At 34.4% G+C, this 19,110-nt stretch overlaps 1 protein-coding gene across 2 annotated transcripts in view; it reads right to left on the bottom strand.

Annotated features, from left to right (window-relative positions):
• The window catches only part of LOC150095698 (hydroxyproline dehydrogenase-like), a 128,871-nt gene that overhangs the window by 22,931 nt on the left and 86,830 nt on the right, over positions 1–19,110 (bottom strand). For both annotated transcript variants that reach the window (XM_090410573.1, XM_090410572.1), the window contains 3 exons: positions 15,977–16,066; positions 14,115–14,198; positions 3,886–4,032 (listed from right to left, as the gene is read on the bottom strand). In XM_090410573.1, coding sequence (XP_090266699.1) covers positions 3,886–4,032; positions 14,115–14,198; positions 15,977–16,066 — 321 coding nt within the window. The remainder of the gene's footprint in view (positions 1–3,885; positions 4,033–14,114; positions 14,199–15,976; positions 16,067–19,110) is intronic.

Here is a 19,110-nt window from a genome sequence, read left to right as displayed (position 1 = left end):
GTATTTAGGGTCTAGCAACTCACTGAGGAGACCTCAAAAAAGGTTGAAACCGGTCTGGGTAGTGACCCCACCCATAATGCATTGCAGTATACATCTTCTAGTGAGATGTGCTTTACATTATGGGAAAATACTAAGAATAGTGATCAGAGCTTTACCAACCTTTACAATGAGTTGCCCTGGTGTTGTACCATCATTAGACTTGAGCTTTGTTTCAGGTGCAAACTTAATTGTTTGCATACTTGGGATTAGAAGTTAAGATAACCAAGTTTATAAAATAACTTGGTTATCCTAATAAACACTATATATATATATATATATATATATATATATATATATATATATATATATATATATATAGTGTTTGAAGAGAAGATTAATAAGGATAAAGAAAGATTTTGAAGAAAATATACAAAGTTATCACTACTGGATGAAGAATCATTACACTCAACTCTCACTATAAGCCAACACTGCCATAACAAACCACTGAAAATTTCTGATGATAGCTTTGTACATACAATGCTACAACAAAAGAAATTCAGACCTTCTCTCACTAACTATAAATCCCATCCATAGGATTGCTGAAAAATTTTATATCTTCGTTTCTTCTATTCATTTGGCAAACCCTGCAGTGATCAAATATCCCAAGCTTCTACAACCAATGTATAAACACTGATCCCCATGCCATTCTTGAAGGGGATAATGACAACCTTATCACCTTCAATGCTAATAACACATAGGTCTATTCTTATTTCTTACACAATAAACCACATCTCACCTTCCAATCAATAATAACCAGTTACTCATATAAGATCTAATATAATAAATTTTGTTTAATCCTTTACCCAAGTGTGAGCAAACAAATTTTTTTGTGTCTGAAAATATCTTCAGGACAGGGATAAGGTAGTACAACACCAGGCAACTCAGAGCAAAGGTGGGCCAAGCTAACATCACTCCTATCTCAGTATCTCCCATAATGCAAAACACATCTTGCAGATATGTATAATGTTATGCATTAAGGCAAGGGCCGCTACCCAGACCAGTTTTGACCTTTATTGAGGTCTCGTCAGTTGGAGCCAGGCCCAGAAGTGGAGATACCAAGGCAGAAGCAATGGAAGGTCATCTTTATCTATAGGAGTTGCCAAAAGGTGTGCCACCTTATTATTAAATTACTCTGGATTTAGAGAAAGATGTTGAAAGTTTATTTTTCACTTGGTTAGACTATAATAAATTTAGTTTAATCCTTTACCCAAGTGTGAGCAAACAAAGTTTGCACCTGAAAATATCTTCAGGACAGGGGTAAGGAGTATTTCTCTAAATCCAGAGTAATTTAATAATAAGGTGGCACACCTTTTGGCAACTCCTGTAGATAAAGATGACCTCTCCATTGCTTCTGCCTTGGTATCTCCACTTCTGGGCCTGGCTCCCACTGACGAGACCTCAATAAAGGTCAAAACCAGTCTGGGTAGTGGCCCTTCCCTTAATGCATAACATTATACATATCTGCAAGGAGATGTGTTTTGCATTATGGGAGATACTGAGATAGGAGTGATGTTAGCTTGGCCCACCTTTGCTCTGAGTTTCCCAGTGTTGTACTACCTTACCCCTGTCCTGAAGATATTTTCAGGCACAAAAAATTTGTTTGCTCACACTTGGGTAAAGGATTAAACTAAATTATTATAGTCTAACCAAGTGAAAAATAAACTTTCAATATATAAGATCTAAGATTTCTCTTTTTGGTTGCTAATATTTACTATTTTTTCCTCGATAAACATTACATCCTTAGCCTTCAAAAAACTTGATCTTCTTTTCTTCTTCTCATTACTTCTCAGGTGTTAGGTTGCTAACTCTGTACAACTCCCAAATCCACAGAATATTATTCTTGCATTTGGACTATAACATGAACAGCAGCTGCTCAACTTGCAGTCTGATTACAAACCTCATCCGTGCTTCTCTTTCCCACTTTTTATTCCAAGTAGCTCTATCTTCTGGAAAATAGCCTTTCTCATCAAGGTTACAGGTTCTAAAGCCTCTTGAGACTGATATATGCATATTAAAAATAAGAGAACAAATATAAAAAGCAATCGCAAAAACAAAGATGAAAGCTTGAGTAAGAAGCTCATTTTTTAAACAGTGGGTGAGTATGATTACAGGATAGTGTTGGTAATACAGAGAGACAATGAAGAAATTTAAGGCACCATATGACAGGTATAGCAACAGCTAGGGTGTATCATCTGCATGAATCATGTGACTTTTCTGAGGTGTGATAACGATCACAATAACTTAAAAAAAATTAAATAATATCAATATTGTTATGATTTGATTAGGTTGAGAGTAACAACATATGTAATAAAAAAAAATCCACTGAAATTAAATTAGCAAAAACAATAATGAAAAAAATCTCTTAAAATCTACAAGGATTTTTAAAACAGCAAAAATTAACATAATAACCACAGTAAAAAATTTAATGAAAGTGCAAATCAGTGTGTGGAAAAAAAAACAAGAAAATCAAAAAACGAATACAAGGTATGCACAACAACTGGTTCACTAATTAAAAATGGTTGCTGTATGTTAGAAATCAATATTAAAAATAAATATTATTAAAACTTTTTGATAATTATATAAGATGAGAATGTTCCAGACTTTTGGGAAAGAGAGATAATCATTCCAATTCAGGTTATGCTGATGGAAAACCTGAATCGGAATAAGTATCACTCTCACTGAAAGTTTGGGAGATTCTCATTTGCTGTTAAATATCAAAAATAGTTTTAATAATATTTAAAATAAAGAGCGAATAGGCTTCATTTCGGCGATGTAAACATTATTTAAATTAGGGGGATATTAAATCTTACATTGTTTCAAAACCGAATAAGAAACTCAAAGATCAAAATCAAAGAGTTTCATGCCGAATATAGTAACTATAAAAGTATCGACGACTACTAATGTAAGCTAAAGCACGTAGCCCAAAGTACACAGTATACAAACTAGGACAACTCGTAGCAAAGGTGGGAAAAGTTCTGATTGCTATTCTTAGTATTTCTCATAATGTAAAACCCATCTCCTAGGAGATGGGTGATGTTATACATTATGGTGGGAGGTCACTACCCAGACTGGTTTCGATCTTTAATGAGATCTTATCAGTGAGTAGCTACACCAAAATAATACCAAGGGTATAGCGAAAAGAACTTATATACTCTGCTATACGAGTTGTCAAAAAGGTACACCCATAAATTATTTAAAATAAAGAGCCAATAGGCTTCATTTCAGCGATGTAAATATTATTTAAATTAAGGGTCTAGCTACTCATTGATGAGATCTCAATAAAGATCAAAACCGGTCTGGGTAGTGACCTCCCACCATAATGTATAACATCATACATCTCCTAGGATGTGGGTTTTACATTATGAAAAATACTAAGAATAGCGATCAAAACTTTCCCCACCTTTGCTGCGAGTTGCCCTTGTTTGTACTATGGACTAGTGCTTTAGCTTACGCTAGTAGTCGCCGATACTTTTATAGTTACTATATTCAGCATGAAACTCTTTGATTCCGATCTTTGAGTTTCTCATTCAGTTTTGAAACAATGTGGGATTTAATATCCCCTTAATTTAAATAATAGTTTTAATATTATTAATTTGTAATATTACTTTCTAGTGCACAGCAACCATTTTAATTGGTAAATCGAGGGTTGTAGGTGTCTTGTATTCCTGTTCTTTGATTTGCTTGTTGTTTTCACCCACTGATGATGTGCTGTTATTTTCAGTACAAAATATTTGTACTTTCATTAAACTTCATTACTGTGGTATTCACGTTAATTTTTGTTGTTTTATAGTTATGCCACAGGTACCTTTAAAAGTACCTGATTAGACAAGGATTCTTAGTTCATACCTTTAAATAACACTGATATGTGTTATATATTAAAGGTATGGTTTGGTTAAACACACCCATCATGGAGAGAGCAAGAAGACTGATTCCAGGATTCACATATGTATATTCTGCATCCACCAGCAGCTTTACACCACTATTTAGAGCAGCCTGATAAGAAACAAAAATATTGGATTTGTTGCCTTTCTTTTGTTGTAATATTTCATCTAGAACAGGAATCTCCAAATTACAAGAGTGTCGAATGGATAATTTTTGAGTAGGACAGAAAGTAGCTGAGTTTGTAAAACATACTTAATGAGAACTACATCACTAAATCTTTATTTTCTCAAAGAAAAAATTCAATGTTTACATGGCAAACATTGAAACGTATGCAAAAAAATACATAAGTTTATTATTAGTTTTCCATTTTACATATGGAAAAATTTAAAAAGCTTTAAGGATCATAATTTGGAGGTCCCTAATCTAGGCTATTCAAAACTAAGAAAGCTACTGGAGACTAATTTTTTTCAAAAGCACAGTATTACATACATGCATATATTACTCTTGATATAATTAATAAAAAGGCAACCAAACCCTTGGTACTCACATCCTTTGGCTCTTAGCTTCAGGTTACCTGAAATAGATGGTGATTGTTAAGGCAAAATTTAATAAAGTACTTCCTCAGACAGGAAGATAAAAGAATACACTGAAACCAACTATGTTCCTCAAATGTAATACAGACAAAAAATTAAATTTAATTAAAATAACTTTTATAATTATAAATCTAAAAAAAAAAAAATTAAAAGGTTTAAGTTTAGATAAATCTATATTTTTGAATAAGGCTATTACTTCTTAATTTTAAAAATGTTTATTACTTAAAAATCTTTATTATTGACTTTGTACAAATTATTTCTTTCAACTTAAAATTTTATTATTTCTAGTTTATTTTTATTTATTTATTATATACTATTTATTATTATTATTTCTAGTTTTGCAAATAAAAATAGCTAAGTGCTACCATCTAACAAGGCATATATTGTTAATTATTACTATCCTAAGTATCTTTCTTTAAGTAACTTTAAAAATAAAAGTAAAAACTAGAAAATGAAATAAACAGAGAAATTGCAGAAATGGATAACTGATGAAATTGGCAGACATTAAATATGTTTGAAAAATAGGCAGAAAATAACAAAATCTGAGGGTTGTGAATTTATTTTCTTGTTAGATATAAGAAAATAATGGTCATAAATATAAAATAAACAGCACAGAAGCACATTCTCAAAAATTGTGGGTTTTCTAAAGGCCTTGTTAAATATTTAGATAAATATCCAAATATGATGTATCTGATAATCTGACATCGCTTGTGGTTGCCTGACAACAAGTCCTCTGGAGGCTGAATTTCTGGTACATTTTTAATGAATGTGTCTACTGTTGTTGAAATAAACTTTTATTTGAAAAACATAGGACAGGTGCAAAAAAAGATAGATCTACCTTAACTGTGTAAAATTAATTAAATACGACAGTTTCCCAGTTTGATAGGTCTTGAAAACTTGACTCTTTTTCTCGAAATTCCAAATTTTTTTTTTTTCTCTGTTAATACTATCAATGAGCCCCATCACAGCCCAATTTTTGAACACAAAATTAAAGTATATATTTTCTAAGGAAAAAGATTTCAGTAAGTTAAAAGATCAGAAAAATAAAATAAAAGGAATTACAAAGAAAATATGGTAGAAGCCAGTGGTGCCCATGAAGTTTTAAGTGGGGGTGCTGCCTATACAAAATAATTTAAAAAAAATTCTTTCTTTCCTAATTAGTAACCAATTTATTAATAAATAACTCTGTAGATTTATTTATTAATAAATTGGTTACTGATTAGGAAAAAAAATTTTTTTTTTTAATTATTTTGTATAGGCAGCACCCCCACTTAAAAACTTCACAGGCTGCCACTGGTCAATACAGAATTACAAAATTGTAATCAAACAATAACAGAAAATTCTGAAAAGCACCACCTTAATAGCTAATGTAAGACAAGTAAAATAATATTTCTTAACTAGAAAAAAATAAAATAATAAATAAATATATAAAGTTAGGAAAGATTAGCAGATTTAAAAAGTACAGAGCCATTCTATTAAGGATTCTTGTCTTGTTAGTCCAGTGAACTCTATACTCTGAAGGAAGGAAGGAAGGAAGTTAATGTTATAAGGGATAAAAATGGTGCACTGCCAACTGAAGAGGATAAAATTGTTCAAAGAGATGGAAAGAGCATTTTGATGAAATTTTACATGCAGAAAACAATATAACTGATATAAGAAGTTCAGTAATGGAAGATGCTCCTATAAGTATAAATTTAAATATTGCAAACATTGGAACATTAGAACCAATATCTAAAAATGAAATAATAAACATAATAGAGAAGATGAAAAATGGCATGTGGCAATGATAATTCAATAACAAAAATGCTTAAGACAACTACAAAAATTTCCTGATAAACTGCAAGTGATCATTAATAATAATGTGCTGTAGACTGAAAAGATACCCAGACAATGGAAAGAATCAATATCAATAATAACCATAATTCCAAAGAAAGATCTCACTAATTAAAGGGGAAATTACTCTACTGTCATTACCCACAAAAGTGTAAAATTTTGATAAGCAGGATTAAAAGTGCAATAGAAAAGATATGAGCCAGTTGGCTTTAGAACAGGTGGGACTACTGTACACAGATATGATGTACCTAATATCACTGGACAAAGTATAGAATTTATAATCTCATTATACCTACATTTTACAGAATATGGCAAAGCATTTGATAGTACTGACAGTATGGATAATTATTAGAAGATATGGAGTTCCTGATGAATATTATTATTATTCAAGCCTCCATGGAGTCAAGAAACTTATTGTGGGAGGTCCTTCCTAGGAAACACAAAGTCTATCATACCACTCTTTGAACTCAATGACTGTTCTTGCTCTCACCACTCTATCAGGCAATGCATTCCACTGTTCAACCACTCCTCATCCTCTTGCTCACAGCCTCCTTTTGCAAACTCCAGGGATGGCTTGTTGTCATAGCTCCTTCCCACTGTTCCACCAAGTGAAAAAACTCCCCAGTGTCCACCCTGTAACTGCCTCTCAACAGTTTGAAAGTCTCAATCATATCACCTCTCCTTCTTCTATCCACCAAACTCTGCAGTCCACATTCCTTCAGCCGATCCATCCTCATAACTAACATTGTATACAGTCCTGAAACCATCTTTGTTATCTGCCTCTTTCCACAGTTAATTTATCCCTTATTAAAGAGACCAAATTTGTCTCTTTTATCTCTGCAGGTCAGCGTCCTTCTCATTATTGCAGCGATCCTCTAGGTTACCATTCACCACCTTTGCAATATGTTCTCTGAATTTCAGTTTTCTATCAATCATCATCCCCAGATCTCGTCTCCTCTACTTCATCCAGTACAGCTCCTCCAATCGAGTATGCAGCTTCCCATCGATGTATCCCAAACTTCAAGACTTTACATTTTGCTGCATTAAACTGCCCCCCCCCCCATTCATTTGCCCATCTGTCTAGTTTATTCAAATCCTCTTGCAGGGCTGCCACATCTGCACTATTACTAATAACCCTTCCCAGCTTCGCATCATCTGCAAAAAACTAAATATACCCTTACAATCCATTAACAATGTCATTGATATACAGGTTAAACAATACATGTCCCAGTACTGAGCCCTGTGGAACCCCACTTGTAACCTTTTGCTTCTGTGATATTGCCCCGCCATACATAACTCTCTGATACCTATCAGACAGCCATTCCTGAATCCAGTTGACTAACCCGACATCTAAACCCATGTGCAACTTAAATATCAGCTTATCATGTGGCACCCTGTCAAATGCCTTTGCAAAATCCAAAAAAATGGGAGTATATGCCTTTTCTTCATCAACTGCTCTTGTCACTTTATTATAGAAGGTAATCATATTACTAAAGCAAGAGCACCCCTTAACAAATTCATCTCGATTCTCACAGATAACATTACCCTCATCTGCCTAACACTGTATATAGGCCCTCACTAATTTCTCCAAGACTTTAACAACTATTGATGATACACAAACTGGCCTATAATTACACACTTCCAATCTGCTACTGCCCTTATGCAATGGCACTATCTTACCTTCCTTCCTACCTACCTACCATTCCTTGGGTACCTTTCCCACAGCCAGAATTTCACTGAAAAGCCAGGTCAACGGAGCTGTCAATTCTTTAGCACATTCTCTCAATACCCGTGGAATACCATCCAGTCCCACAGCTTTACTGACATCCAGAGTACTCAGTATTTGGAGCATACTCTCATCTTGCACCTCTAAACCCCGAACCTGCCCTATCCCTCTAGTATTAAAACCTACTTCTCCAGGATGAAATACTCCAATAAAGTGTTCATAGAACAACTCCACTATGTCCTCTGCATCAGTCACTTTATTCCCATTTTTATCCCACAATGTTAATCTTCCACAATCATTTCTCCTCCTACTGGCCACATAGCTAAAAAATTCCTTAGGATTTTCTTTGGATCTTAGTGCCAATCTCTTCTCATATTCCAGTTTTGCCTTCCTCACCATACTAGTCACTCTCCTGGCCTGAGCCTTATATTCTTCATGCATCTGCTCTCCACCCCTCTCCTTATATCTCTTCCATCATCTCTTTTTCACCTGCAATTCCTGTTTGATATTGTTTGTCATCCACTTTTCACCAAATTGTGTCTGCTTCTTTACTCATGGAATACAGCTTACTATTGCTGCTAACAAATATTCCTTCACAATTTCCCGAGCACTAACGATATCCTGGCCTTCCAATTCCGCCCTCCATAGAACTGCTCCAAGTTGATATCTAAGACTATTATAATCACCTGCCTTATATTTCTGCATGTGTTCCCTTTTTTTTGATACTCTTGCAAGTCTGTTCATCTTCCAAGTCAAAACCACATGGTCACTCTCTCCAACCGAGGGGAGAGATGTCATCTCAGTTATTATCAGCTCTTCTGATGTTATGACCAAATCCAAAACTTTTGAACCTCTTGTTCCCTCTAGTACATGTTGCCCAAGACATCTGTTTCTTAAAAATTCTAGAAATTCTATTCCCTTATTATTTCTACATGCATTTTCCTCTTCCCAGCTTATACTGCTGTAGTTAAAATCTCCCACAACAATCATTCTTCTTGCATTAGCCAAGCTCAACTGCCTAAGAAATGTATAAAGTAAATAAAAGTTGTGCAATTGCACAGCAAACAACATAAGAATCATTTAAAATAAGAACTGGTGTAAGACAGGATTGCATAATGCTGTACTACTTGTTAACATAGCCAATGACTGGATTATGAGAAAAGTTACACCTAAGGAGAGGTATAAAATGGAATCCTTTAATAACAGTTGGTGGATTGAGATTGTGCAAACAACAGTTCTAATATCATCAAAACACTGATATACAATCAGAAAGGAGCTAATTGGTACTAAAGGTGGAAATGATATAAACACTTTATATAAGTATTATGTATTATATAAGCAAAAAAGTACAGCTAGTGAAATAAAAAGATGCAGATGAGAATGGATTGGTCATGGGAGAGATTTCAAACTAGCTTTGCCATGGATCCTGGAGGGAAAAGGGTAAGGCCTACACTAACTTGACAGAAAAAGAAAGAAGAACAGTGCTGGTTGGGAGAGCCAGACAGCAGCAAAATTAGTTACACAAGATAGGGGTAACTGGGAAAAATGGATCTCAGCCTTATGTGCTTATTTACTTTACCACTACAGAGGAATTAAGTAAATAATCCATTGGTAACTAAAGAATGGCAGAACAGAAGGGAAAAAATTATCTACATAATAAACAGTTCTCATAATATCAAATGCATTCTCACTTGAATGTGTTTGTTTGCAGAAGTCTGGAGAAATTATATGAGAGATTTAGGAAAGCTAGACCATAATAGGAGGGATGGTGAGAATCTGTGTGTAAGAACAATTAAATTATGGAACTATGATAATGGAATGGATGTGTTCGATTATGTGATTATAATAAAAGGGTGAATGTATGCTCAGCTGATTTTAACTTATCAAGTATGTGCAAGGATGTCTGCTCTGCATAAGTAAAGTATCAGATCTGCAAGCTGTTCAACTAGGTTATGTAGACTATAGAGGTGGGTATACAAAAAAAAAAAAAAAAAAGCCTGGAGATGACTTATTATGTCTCTACACAAAGGCCAATAGCATCAGGAACAATTTTTAGGAAGGGATAGACAAGATAGTAGAGGAGAGGTGTGCTGCTAATGAAAATCCCTCGTATGTGAATGGAATGACTTGCTTTTAGAGCTGGTGAGTACAGGTAGTGTTGAATAAATTCAAGAAATGACAACTAGGGTGTGTGATGTAGCTTCCCTCTGACAAGTCCCTGGCTTGCTGGAGGTCTCTTGTAATAAAAATAAGAAGGAGAAGCCATGCTTAATGCCTCTTTTGTTTTTATTATGTGACTTAACTGGATAGCATTAACACACTGCTGTCACTTTTGAAAAACCATACTTTAAATTAGCAAACATGAGTGTTTTCCAATGTGAAGAGGTTAATGACAAGTTTATCATGAAGTAAATTACTACTATTTGCACAACAATATACACCTTCAAATGCACTTTGTGTTGTACCCAAGTGATATGCACTTTGTGTTGTACCGGCGGAACCAAGTGTAAATCACTTGGTTCCGCCGATAGTTTTTTCGGCATTGAAACTCTATGGATGTTGATGGATTTCGACCCGAGTTTCGTACCCGGCTATAAAATAAAACGGGATTTACCATTTCCCTGTCAATTAACAAATTCACCAGTAAAATAACCTTTCGGCTTATTATCTTTGCACTTTGTGTTTGTTTATAATTACAGCTGAAGCAACTATGGTTATAAAGCCAGTGTATTATATCTTAACTGCATGCCTTTTTTTGGCTAGTTTGCCTGTTTTGTGGGAAGTAAAACTCCCTGACGGCTTTGTATAAAACTGACTAGCTTGCTTTAAAGCCCTTATAAAAGGTTCTTTTCATCCTAGATAGGATTCAAACCCAGGTCTTTCCATCATCATTAATGATACTAAGGTCCTAAAATGCATAACATTCTGTAAATTTATTTAATGTACTCTTCAATGGCTGTAGTTTTATATAGCTAAAACATGTAAAACATTTCTGAAACTGGCATGAAAAAGTCATCTGGCACTTAACATTAAGCAATATCAGGACACAGAACTTGATGCTGAATTATAATCACTGATAACAACTGAATATGACTGTTTTTGCTTTTAAATGACAAACGTTTCATAATAAAAAGATTATGTATATTTGTATATAAGTTATACTTTTTATAAGATAACTGATTTTTATGCATCAAATAAATTTTAGGATTCAACAATGAACAGTTGGCAGATTAATGATCTCAGTTTTCCTATCTTTCTGAGGTGTGCAGAGTAAGCAGCAATATATTTTTGTAACATGGATACAAAAAAGGAGTAATTTATTTGCACTGTTTTATTTTTTTTACTGTCTAAATTTCTTCATGAATAAGAGAATTAAAAATAAATGTATTATGTTTGGACTTTTTTCATTAAAATATTTTATGTAATTATTTTTAATAACGCAAAGAAATATTAGACCACCACAACATAGTCTACAAATTTCTCTGCCAAGAAGACTGTGATATCACCTACACAGGTTCTACCATCAGATCTTTAAGGGCAAGACTACAAGAACACTTCCATGACTGCAATCCCTATTCCAGAACATTTAAACACTAAAAAACGCAACATCAAAAAGAAAAGGTATGTGCGAATTTTCTTCTATTATGCTACATATATTTGTCTCTAAAAATACATCTGCAATGCCCTAAGAATTCTTGAGTAAAAAGCCAATGACATTAAAAAAAGGGACTCTCCTAAACAGAAGCAAGCAAGCAAAATAGCTGTAAAAATAAACATTTTTAATTCCTTTTTTTTTTCCTTTGTTAAAAAATAAACCATCATCTTAGGGATATCAGTTTGTGCAAAGGAAGGCAATGCCTCTGACAAGGCTGTTTATCTTAAGTCTCAGCTCTGATCAAGTCCCAAAGGACTGGAAGGAGGGCAAAATCATTCCTTTGCATAAAGGAGACTCTAAGACAGCAGTAACAAATTACAGACAAATCGGCATCTCAGGAGTAGCGGCAAAAGTATTGGAAAAGCTGATCATTGACAATTCAGGAATGGGTAGATAAGATATGATACTCTATGGGGATAACCTAGCTTTATGAACAGTTTGTCATGGCTTAGTAATTTACTAACTTTTTATATGAGTGACAGCTGAGTTGGATAGCCAGCCTGGTTGGCATATCTACTCACCAACCAAAAGGCTGTGGGTTCGAATCCTGCCATGGGCATGGATGTATGCGATTGTCTGTAAAAATACTAGTGGTGGCAGGCAGTAGATGGTGCTGGTGCGGATGATGATGATAGTTGCAGTTCATTATAGTTGTTGAATTAAGCGGTCGAGACGGAGAGCTGTAGAGTAGGTACCCTCCCTCGATGAGTCTTTGGACTCCCTGGAGGTGTAATGTAATAATAATAAGAAGAAGAATGATTACACAATGATACAGCTGGATTTTGTAAAAGCATGTGACAGCATATCATGAAACTCTGTTACACAAACTGGAACAAATGAGAATGGATATGAAACTAATGAAATAGATAAAGGGTTGCTGATGGGTAGATACAAGTAACATATGGAGTAACAGAATCCAGATGAAAGCAGGTGACTAGTGGAATGCCACAAGGCTCTGTGATTGGATCTGTTTAATTTGTACAAAAATAATATAAGAAATAATTTGAAGGGAAATATTCAGTTGTTTGCTGATGATGCAAAATTGGGTGGGGTAATAATTAATCAAGGCAATGTAGAGAGCTTGCAGGATGGTTTAACCCTTTGATCAGTGAGTTAAAAAAATATATCATCTTCTACAGCATATCAATGCATGAAAATAATTAGGAAAGTTGCTAAGAAGTTTCAGTGCCTCTCTGTAAAAACTGACATAAATTTACAGCTTTACTACAATTACAATTTGAACATATACATACGTCAATACTTTTTTTTGGTACAGAAGCATGGTGACATACATATACACTGCTTTACTGCTCAAAGGGTTAAAAAGGCAATATGGACAAAAGATAACAGATGTCAGTTTAATGGAAAAGTATAAAGATAGGCATTTTGGGATAAAAAGATTACATACAGTGTACCACGCTGATGTAATTCTACTCTAGGAAGTTGATGAAGCTAGGGATTTGGGGATTCTAGTAGATGGAGTTGAAGTTTAGAGGGCATACTGCTAAAGTTGTCCATATAGCACGTAGAATTACTTGGTTATCGAAGAACACATTAACAAGCAGAAATAAGGAAGTTATCTTTCCTTTTATGTAACCCTTATGTATCATGTATCATTTATATACAAATTAAATGGTAGTGATCCAATCACAGAGCCTTGAGAAGGTGACTAGCATGCAGCTAGGATTATTCAGGTCTGGTTACTTGGATTTCCTGGAAATGAGGAAATAGTGAAGAGGCGAGTAGCTTGCAGAATGCTCCCTATGAGGATATTTGGGGTTTGTGGGTTGATAAGTGAAAAGAGGGGATATGATAGAAACATAAAGTTACTTAATAAAATTGATGCAGAGAAAATATTTCATCACTTGGCCAGAGGGGGAAGAACAAGTTATCCCTGGAAATTGAGTAAGAGTGTGGTCAGAAATGGTGCAAGAACTAGATTTTTTTACTTTTTTTTTTTTTTGCTTGGAGAATGGTGAATGAGTGGAATCAGTTGCCAGAGTCAGATGCGAGTGCTTTGTCTGTCAGTGGGTTCAAGAAAAAGTACGACAGGTACTGTGTGGATAGTTTGGTCTCCCACAATTAGTCTTCAGACTCCATGGAGGTGCTTATGCAATAATAACAATAGTAATAATTGTCAGTGTTGATTAGCTCCCTTATATAATTAGATTTAGTTATTATTTGATATCTCCAAGGAGTTACAAAACTTTCCAAATCATGTATCAACCAAGAATTCTTATAAACAAATATGCCTTCTTATAATGGTTGCATTAATTACTATGTTATATTTGACAGCAGCTAAATATTATAAAGAAAAAAAAATGAATGCTCATATATAATACACAATTTTTTTTTTTAAATCAACAAAATCTACTGAAACACCAACCTGTCCTATCCTCTTTAGTCTAGTTACACCACACTGTAAACCCCTTAGTTCTTCATCTGATAGCAAACCAGAGAATACTTCTTCCTGAAATTATAATAAATTACATTAATTCAGTTTACAATATGAAACAGTGTTATGAAAACATACACATGCCAGTTAGAAAGTATAATATCTTAATTTTTTTTGTATGTCAAATAAGTTAGTACCTTAAGAAAGCAGGAAGTATTTATAACGGTATCTCTAGGGATTCCAAGAACTTAATGAAAAGGTCCACTCAGCTCACACATAGCCCCTTTAAACATATTCACAAATGATGCACTCACCACTTCTACTGGTAACTCATTTACTGCTCTTGATATGCATTAAATACCCTCACACTTCTAAATGCACCCTTACTCAATTTCCAAGGAATTTATCGACTCCGTTAAACTAAGAGTGTAGTCAGAGTGTGGTTTTTTGGTTGGTTGCAAACAAAGTATTTCAGTCAATTCTCACTAGCTTTTTCATGCTAATTAGGCTTAACTAGTATCCCATACTTTGGTGTCACAGTATCTCGAGAGAAGTTGTTTTATTTTTTTCTTTCATGTCATCAGAGAGTGATAAATTTTTCAACACTGGGCAAAACAAGGAAGCTAGTAAATTAATACCACTAGCTTGCATAAAAATAAAAGTCTACTATGCTGGTAGATGGGTTTCACTGCTCAGTAGAACACTGCCATGTTGTGCACTGGAAGTCTGACATGGCTAAAAATCATGTTTAAATTCCTGATCAAAGAGATGGTTTACATTTTTTCTGCATGCCATACAAGTGATGTTTTCAGAGTCAAGTTACATTAAAAGGCTGTAGTTTACATTCTTGGACATCCTTCTTATGTGCATAGCCTCCGATAATTTATCAACCAGTGTTTATTGAAAATCTACCTTTACTGACAGATCCTTCCTAATTTACGCTCATGCATAGACCTACAATTTTTACTGTGCAGGCATTCGGAACCAAAATCCAATGGAATAAGCTGGTTACTCCTTATTCCTTGAGGTATCCTATGACTGTAGTCAGTGTTTTCAGGGGGCTGGTTTGCCTGCTTTCAGGATGAAAAACCCCAATTAAACTGGGGGGGGGGGCTGTCCACGCCCAAGACTGGCTAACTTGGTTATGACTGAGGAAGATCCTTGAGCTCCTCACGTCATCGATGGGAATCGAACTTAGGACACTCCTTCCCAGGCATATGACTGCAAAGCGCATAGCAACTAGGCTAACCTAGTGGCTATATCAGGCCTTTGGACTGCTGGCTATGGAGAGAGGCTGAAAAAAATGTAGACTGCAGAATTTTGTGGATAGGAGGAAAAGAGGTGATATGATAGAGACATTGAAGTTAGTGAGAGGATTTTATCAGATTAATCCAGATGAGTTTATATAAAAAGAGTAGAAGGTGAGAGGAGAGAAATCAGAGGTCATCCCTAGAAGTTATGTAAGAGTGTGGTGAAGAGGAGTGTGAGGATGTTTTTTTTTACATGGAGACTAGTCAGTGAATGGAATGCATTACCAGAATGTGTTGTTAATGCAAAAAGTGTTAAGGATTTTAAGATTCGATATGATAAATATGTTGTCACTTGAATGAACCTCCCATGATGAGCCTGCCGACTCCATGGAGGATGTAATAATAATAATAATTATTATTTTAAACTTCTGAAGTTTGCAAATTTGGAATTTCCAAAACTTTGAAATTCTTACTTAGAAATTCCAAACTTTGAAGTTTGGAATTTCTAAGTAAAACATGAAATAAAACTGTTTTGTTTGACAAAGTATATATAATTTAACTTAAAGAACTGTTAGTGATTATAAAAAGTCAATCATTACTTACCTCTATTTCATTTCCAGCCATTCCTTGAATTGCAGCTTCTATTAATGATTCTCTGGTGTGACTTTCATTATACACTTTACTCAACAGGGCCTGCAGAATATTAGGTGAAACAAAATAATTTTTATATTGTACATACATGCCAATATATATTATTCTTGTTTTATGAAATATAACATTCCAGTGTAAGATGTAGATAATTCACATGAAACAACATAATGTCACCACTTCTCAGCAGAAATTATTAATAAATGGGATAGTATCCAGGATTAAATTAATGGAAGGACTCTTTATGATGGATTTTAAAGGGAAGTAAGTTTCCAGAGGTACATATATAATGGTATATCTGGAATATCATGATGAAAGAAGCCTTTTTTATCAGTATATTCTTTTAATAACACAAGCATTATTTCTCTAATGGAGATACACATGGATACTGTGCGATGGCATTACTCTGACCTTCTATTGTTAAGTTTTATCATCATCAGAATCCTGACACATACCCTCGGGAGTTGTGCAGGATATCATGATAGTACTACATGAAAAAGATACGTGATTACCGACTTTCTGTTGACAATTTTCCTCCATAATCTGTTATCAAGACTTCAGTATTATCAGATCTTATATTTTTGTTTTCTAAGGAGTTTTTACTATATCAGTTGATCTACATTGTGGTTTTCCTGAGATTAGCTCTGCAAAGACATTCCTGAATGCTATGTCAGATTATTTCATAATATCCTCATTTTTAATGTGATACTGCCACTGATGCCATCTGTTGACTCCACGAATCTTTCTCAGAACTCTCATATCTATTGTCTCTAGTCTTTAATCATGTATTTTATTTCTAACCCAGCTCTCAAATCCATAAGTTAAAATGGTTTGAACACTCTGGTATATAGCTAGGTTTTCACTAATTTCTCTCTTATTCCATATAATTTTAATCAGTTGGCTTCCTACCATGCCAGCTTTGTAGGTTTTCTGTAGGTTCTCCATTCAGGATGCAGTTGATGTTTTCAGTGCTTCTTCGTGTTTTCATTCATTGTCTTTGTCTTCTTTTTTTTTTATTATTGCTGATTTTTCATATCAGATTTATTACAATAGTTATTTAGTTCAATCAGGGAATCCTGCAGACTTTTATTGGATTTATTTAGAAATGTAACATCATCTGCATAAAGTAAAGAGCTGAGATTAACATCTCCAATTTTGTTATCTGGTTTAATGCCACCTTTCTTTATAATGTGATCCATATAGATGATGAATAACAGTGGAGACAATGTACACCCTTGTCTCACAACATCAAACCATAACTTCATCATCAATTTCCTGATATATATATCCCCAAGGGATGTTTAGGTAAAACCATAACTTACAACTCAAAGTATTGCCTTATATGAGTTCCATTTACACCATATAACTGTATTGTTTTTAACATTTTTCTCTTGGCGCCTTGTCTTATACCTTTTTCAGATTTCATCATCATGATATCCTGCACAACTCCCGAGGGTATGTGTCAGGATTCTGATGATGATAAAAATTAACAATAGAAGGTCAGAGTAATGAACCCAATAGCAATGCCATCGCACAGTATACATGTGTATCTCCATTAGAGAAATAATGCTTGTGTTATTAAAAGAATATACTGGTAAAAAAGGCTTCTTTTATCATGATTTTTTTTTCCATTATGAGGGGCCCTTTCATGGACAGAATGATGATTTAAAAAAATAAATAAAAAAACTTAAGACATTTCAAGAACAAACTCCCTGTGCATCTCATTTGGAGGGGGTAAAAGATGCCCCACCAGTATCATTCTATCACATACGCTTCTGTTCTTATATAATGCCTGCATTTTGGCATAAAGATGCTTCCTCTCTTTCTGCTTGAATCAAACAGTTGATGCATGATGATATTAACTGAAAAGGAGGATGTTACCTAAAAATTCCATCTCCAAATAATGTGCTTCAGCTTAGTTATAACAGATACTTCCTTTATAGTATATTAGTATTTGTACCATGGGTGGGCTAAGGAGTAGATAATCTTGAAATTCTGTGTTCAAGCATGGAATGTTTTCAATTCAAGCCACTTCTCTAATGAGAAGGATGAATTTAACCATCTGGTGTGAAAATACATCTACCATCTAAAGCAGGGGTTGCCAAACTTCTTTGATCATCGACCCCTTCAAGAGTTTCTTGACTTTTTATCGACCCCCCTCTATTTTACTATTACGTAATTATAACAGGACAGGCAAAAAAGACGCTTATGTGAGTTTTTCGATTGTTTATTTTATAATTACAGTGTTTATTGTATGTATTATATAGTATATATTATTATATTACTATTACTATTACTACTACTATCACTAGTAATATCACTGGTATTACTAGTGATATTAATATACTGGTATTAATATCACTGGTATTACTACCATTCCTGCTCAACTCTTCAACATAGAGAAGTTTAGTTCGTGAATAAATAACAATTGAATTATAATATGTATGTTGATGAATTTTAGAACATTAATGCTCACTTGTATGACGATGCACAAAAAATAAGACTGGGATCGAATATGTGTAAGTATAAGTAAATCAGAACCACACACGTGTTGCAATCTCGCTCCTGCCGCGCCGGCCGGGTAGGAACCACGACATCCATTTATTGGTAAATACGTCATTTTGGCCTACTTGATTGGCCTCCGTAACTATTTTCATGACACTGCTCCATCTTACAGGTCCTATTCATGTCACTTTTCCCACGATTCTCTCTTAATTGCATCATTGTCATTCAGGGCGGAAATAATCCAAGTTAACCGAATTAAATATTACCCGTACAATGATGTCTTATATTTTTCTATCGACCCCTGAGCCTGAATCGACCCCTAACAATGTTATATCGACCACTTTGGTGACCACTGATCTAAAAGTATCACAAACATCCATGCCTGCAGTGAGATTTGAGCTCACAACCTGTTGGATGGAGAGAGCAGGTGTGCTATTCATTTAGCCAAAAAAGTTAGCAAAAATCCATAACAGAACAAGGATGTAATCTACAGGTGTAAGTTAAAAAGTTTCTGAAAGAATCTGTAAAACTGATAATGAAGGTTGCTAACTTAATCTGTAATAACTTAGTTAAAATGAACATGA

Source organism: Typopeltis vanoorti, chromosome 20 (assembly GCF_054136105.1).
Source record: "Typopeltis vanoorti isolate ZY-2024b chromosome 20, IOZ_Tvanoo_1.0, whole genome shotgun sequence".
Classification (NCBI taxonomy): domain Eukaryota; kingdom Metazoa; phylum Arthropoda; class Arachnida; order Uropygi; family Thelyphonidae; genus Typopeltis; species Typopeltis vanoorti.
Note: the sequence above shows the minus strand (reverse complement) of the source record. Positions and strands in the feature narration are given on the sequence as shown.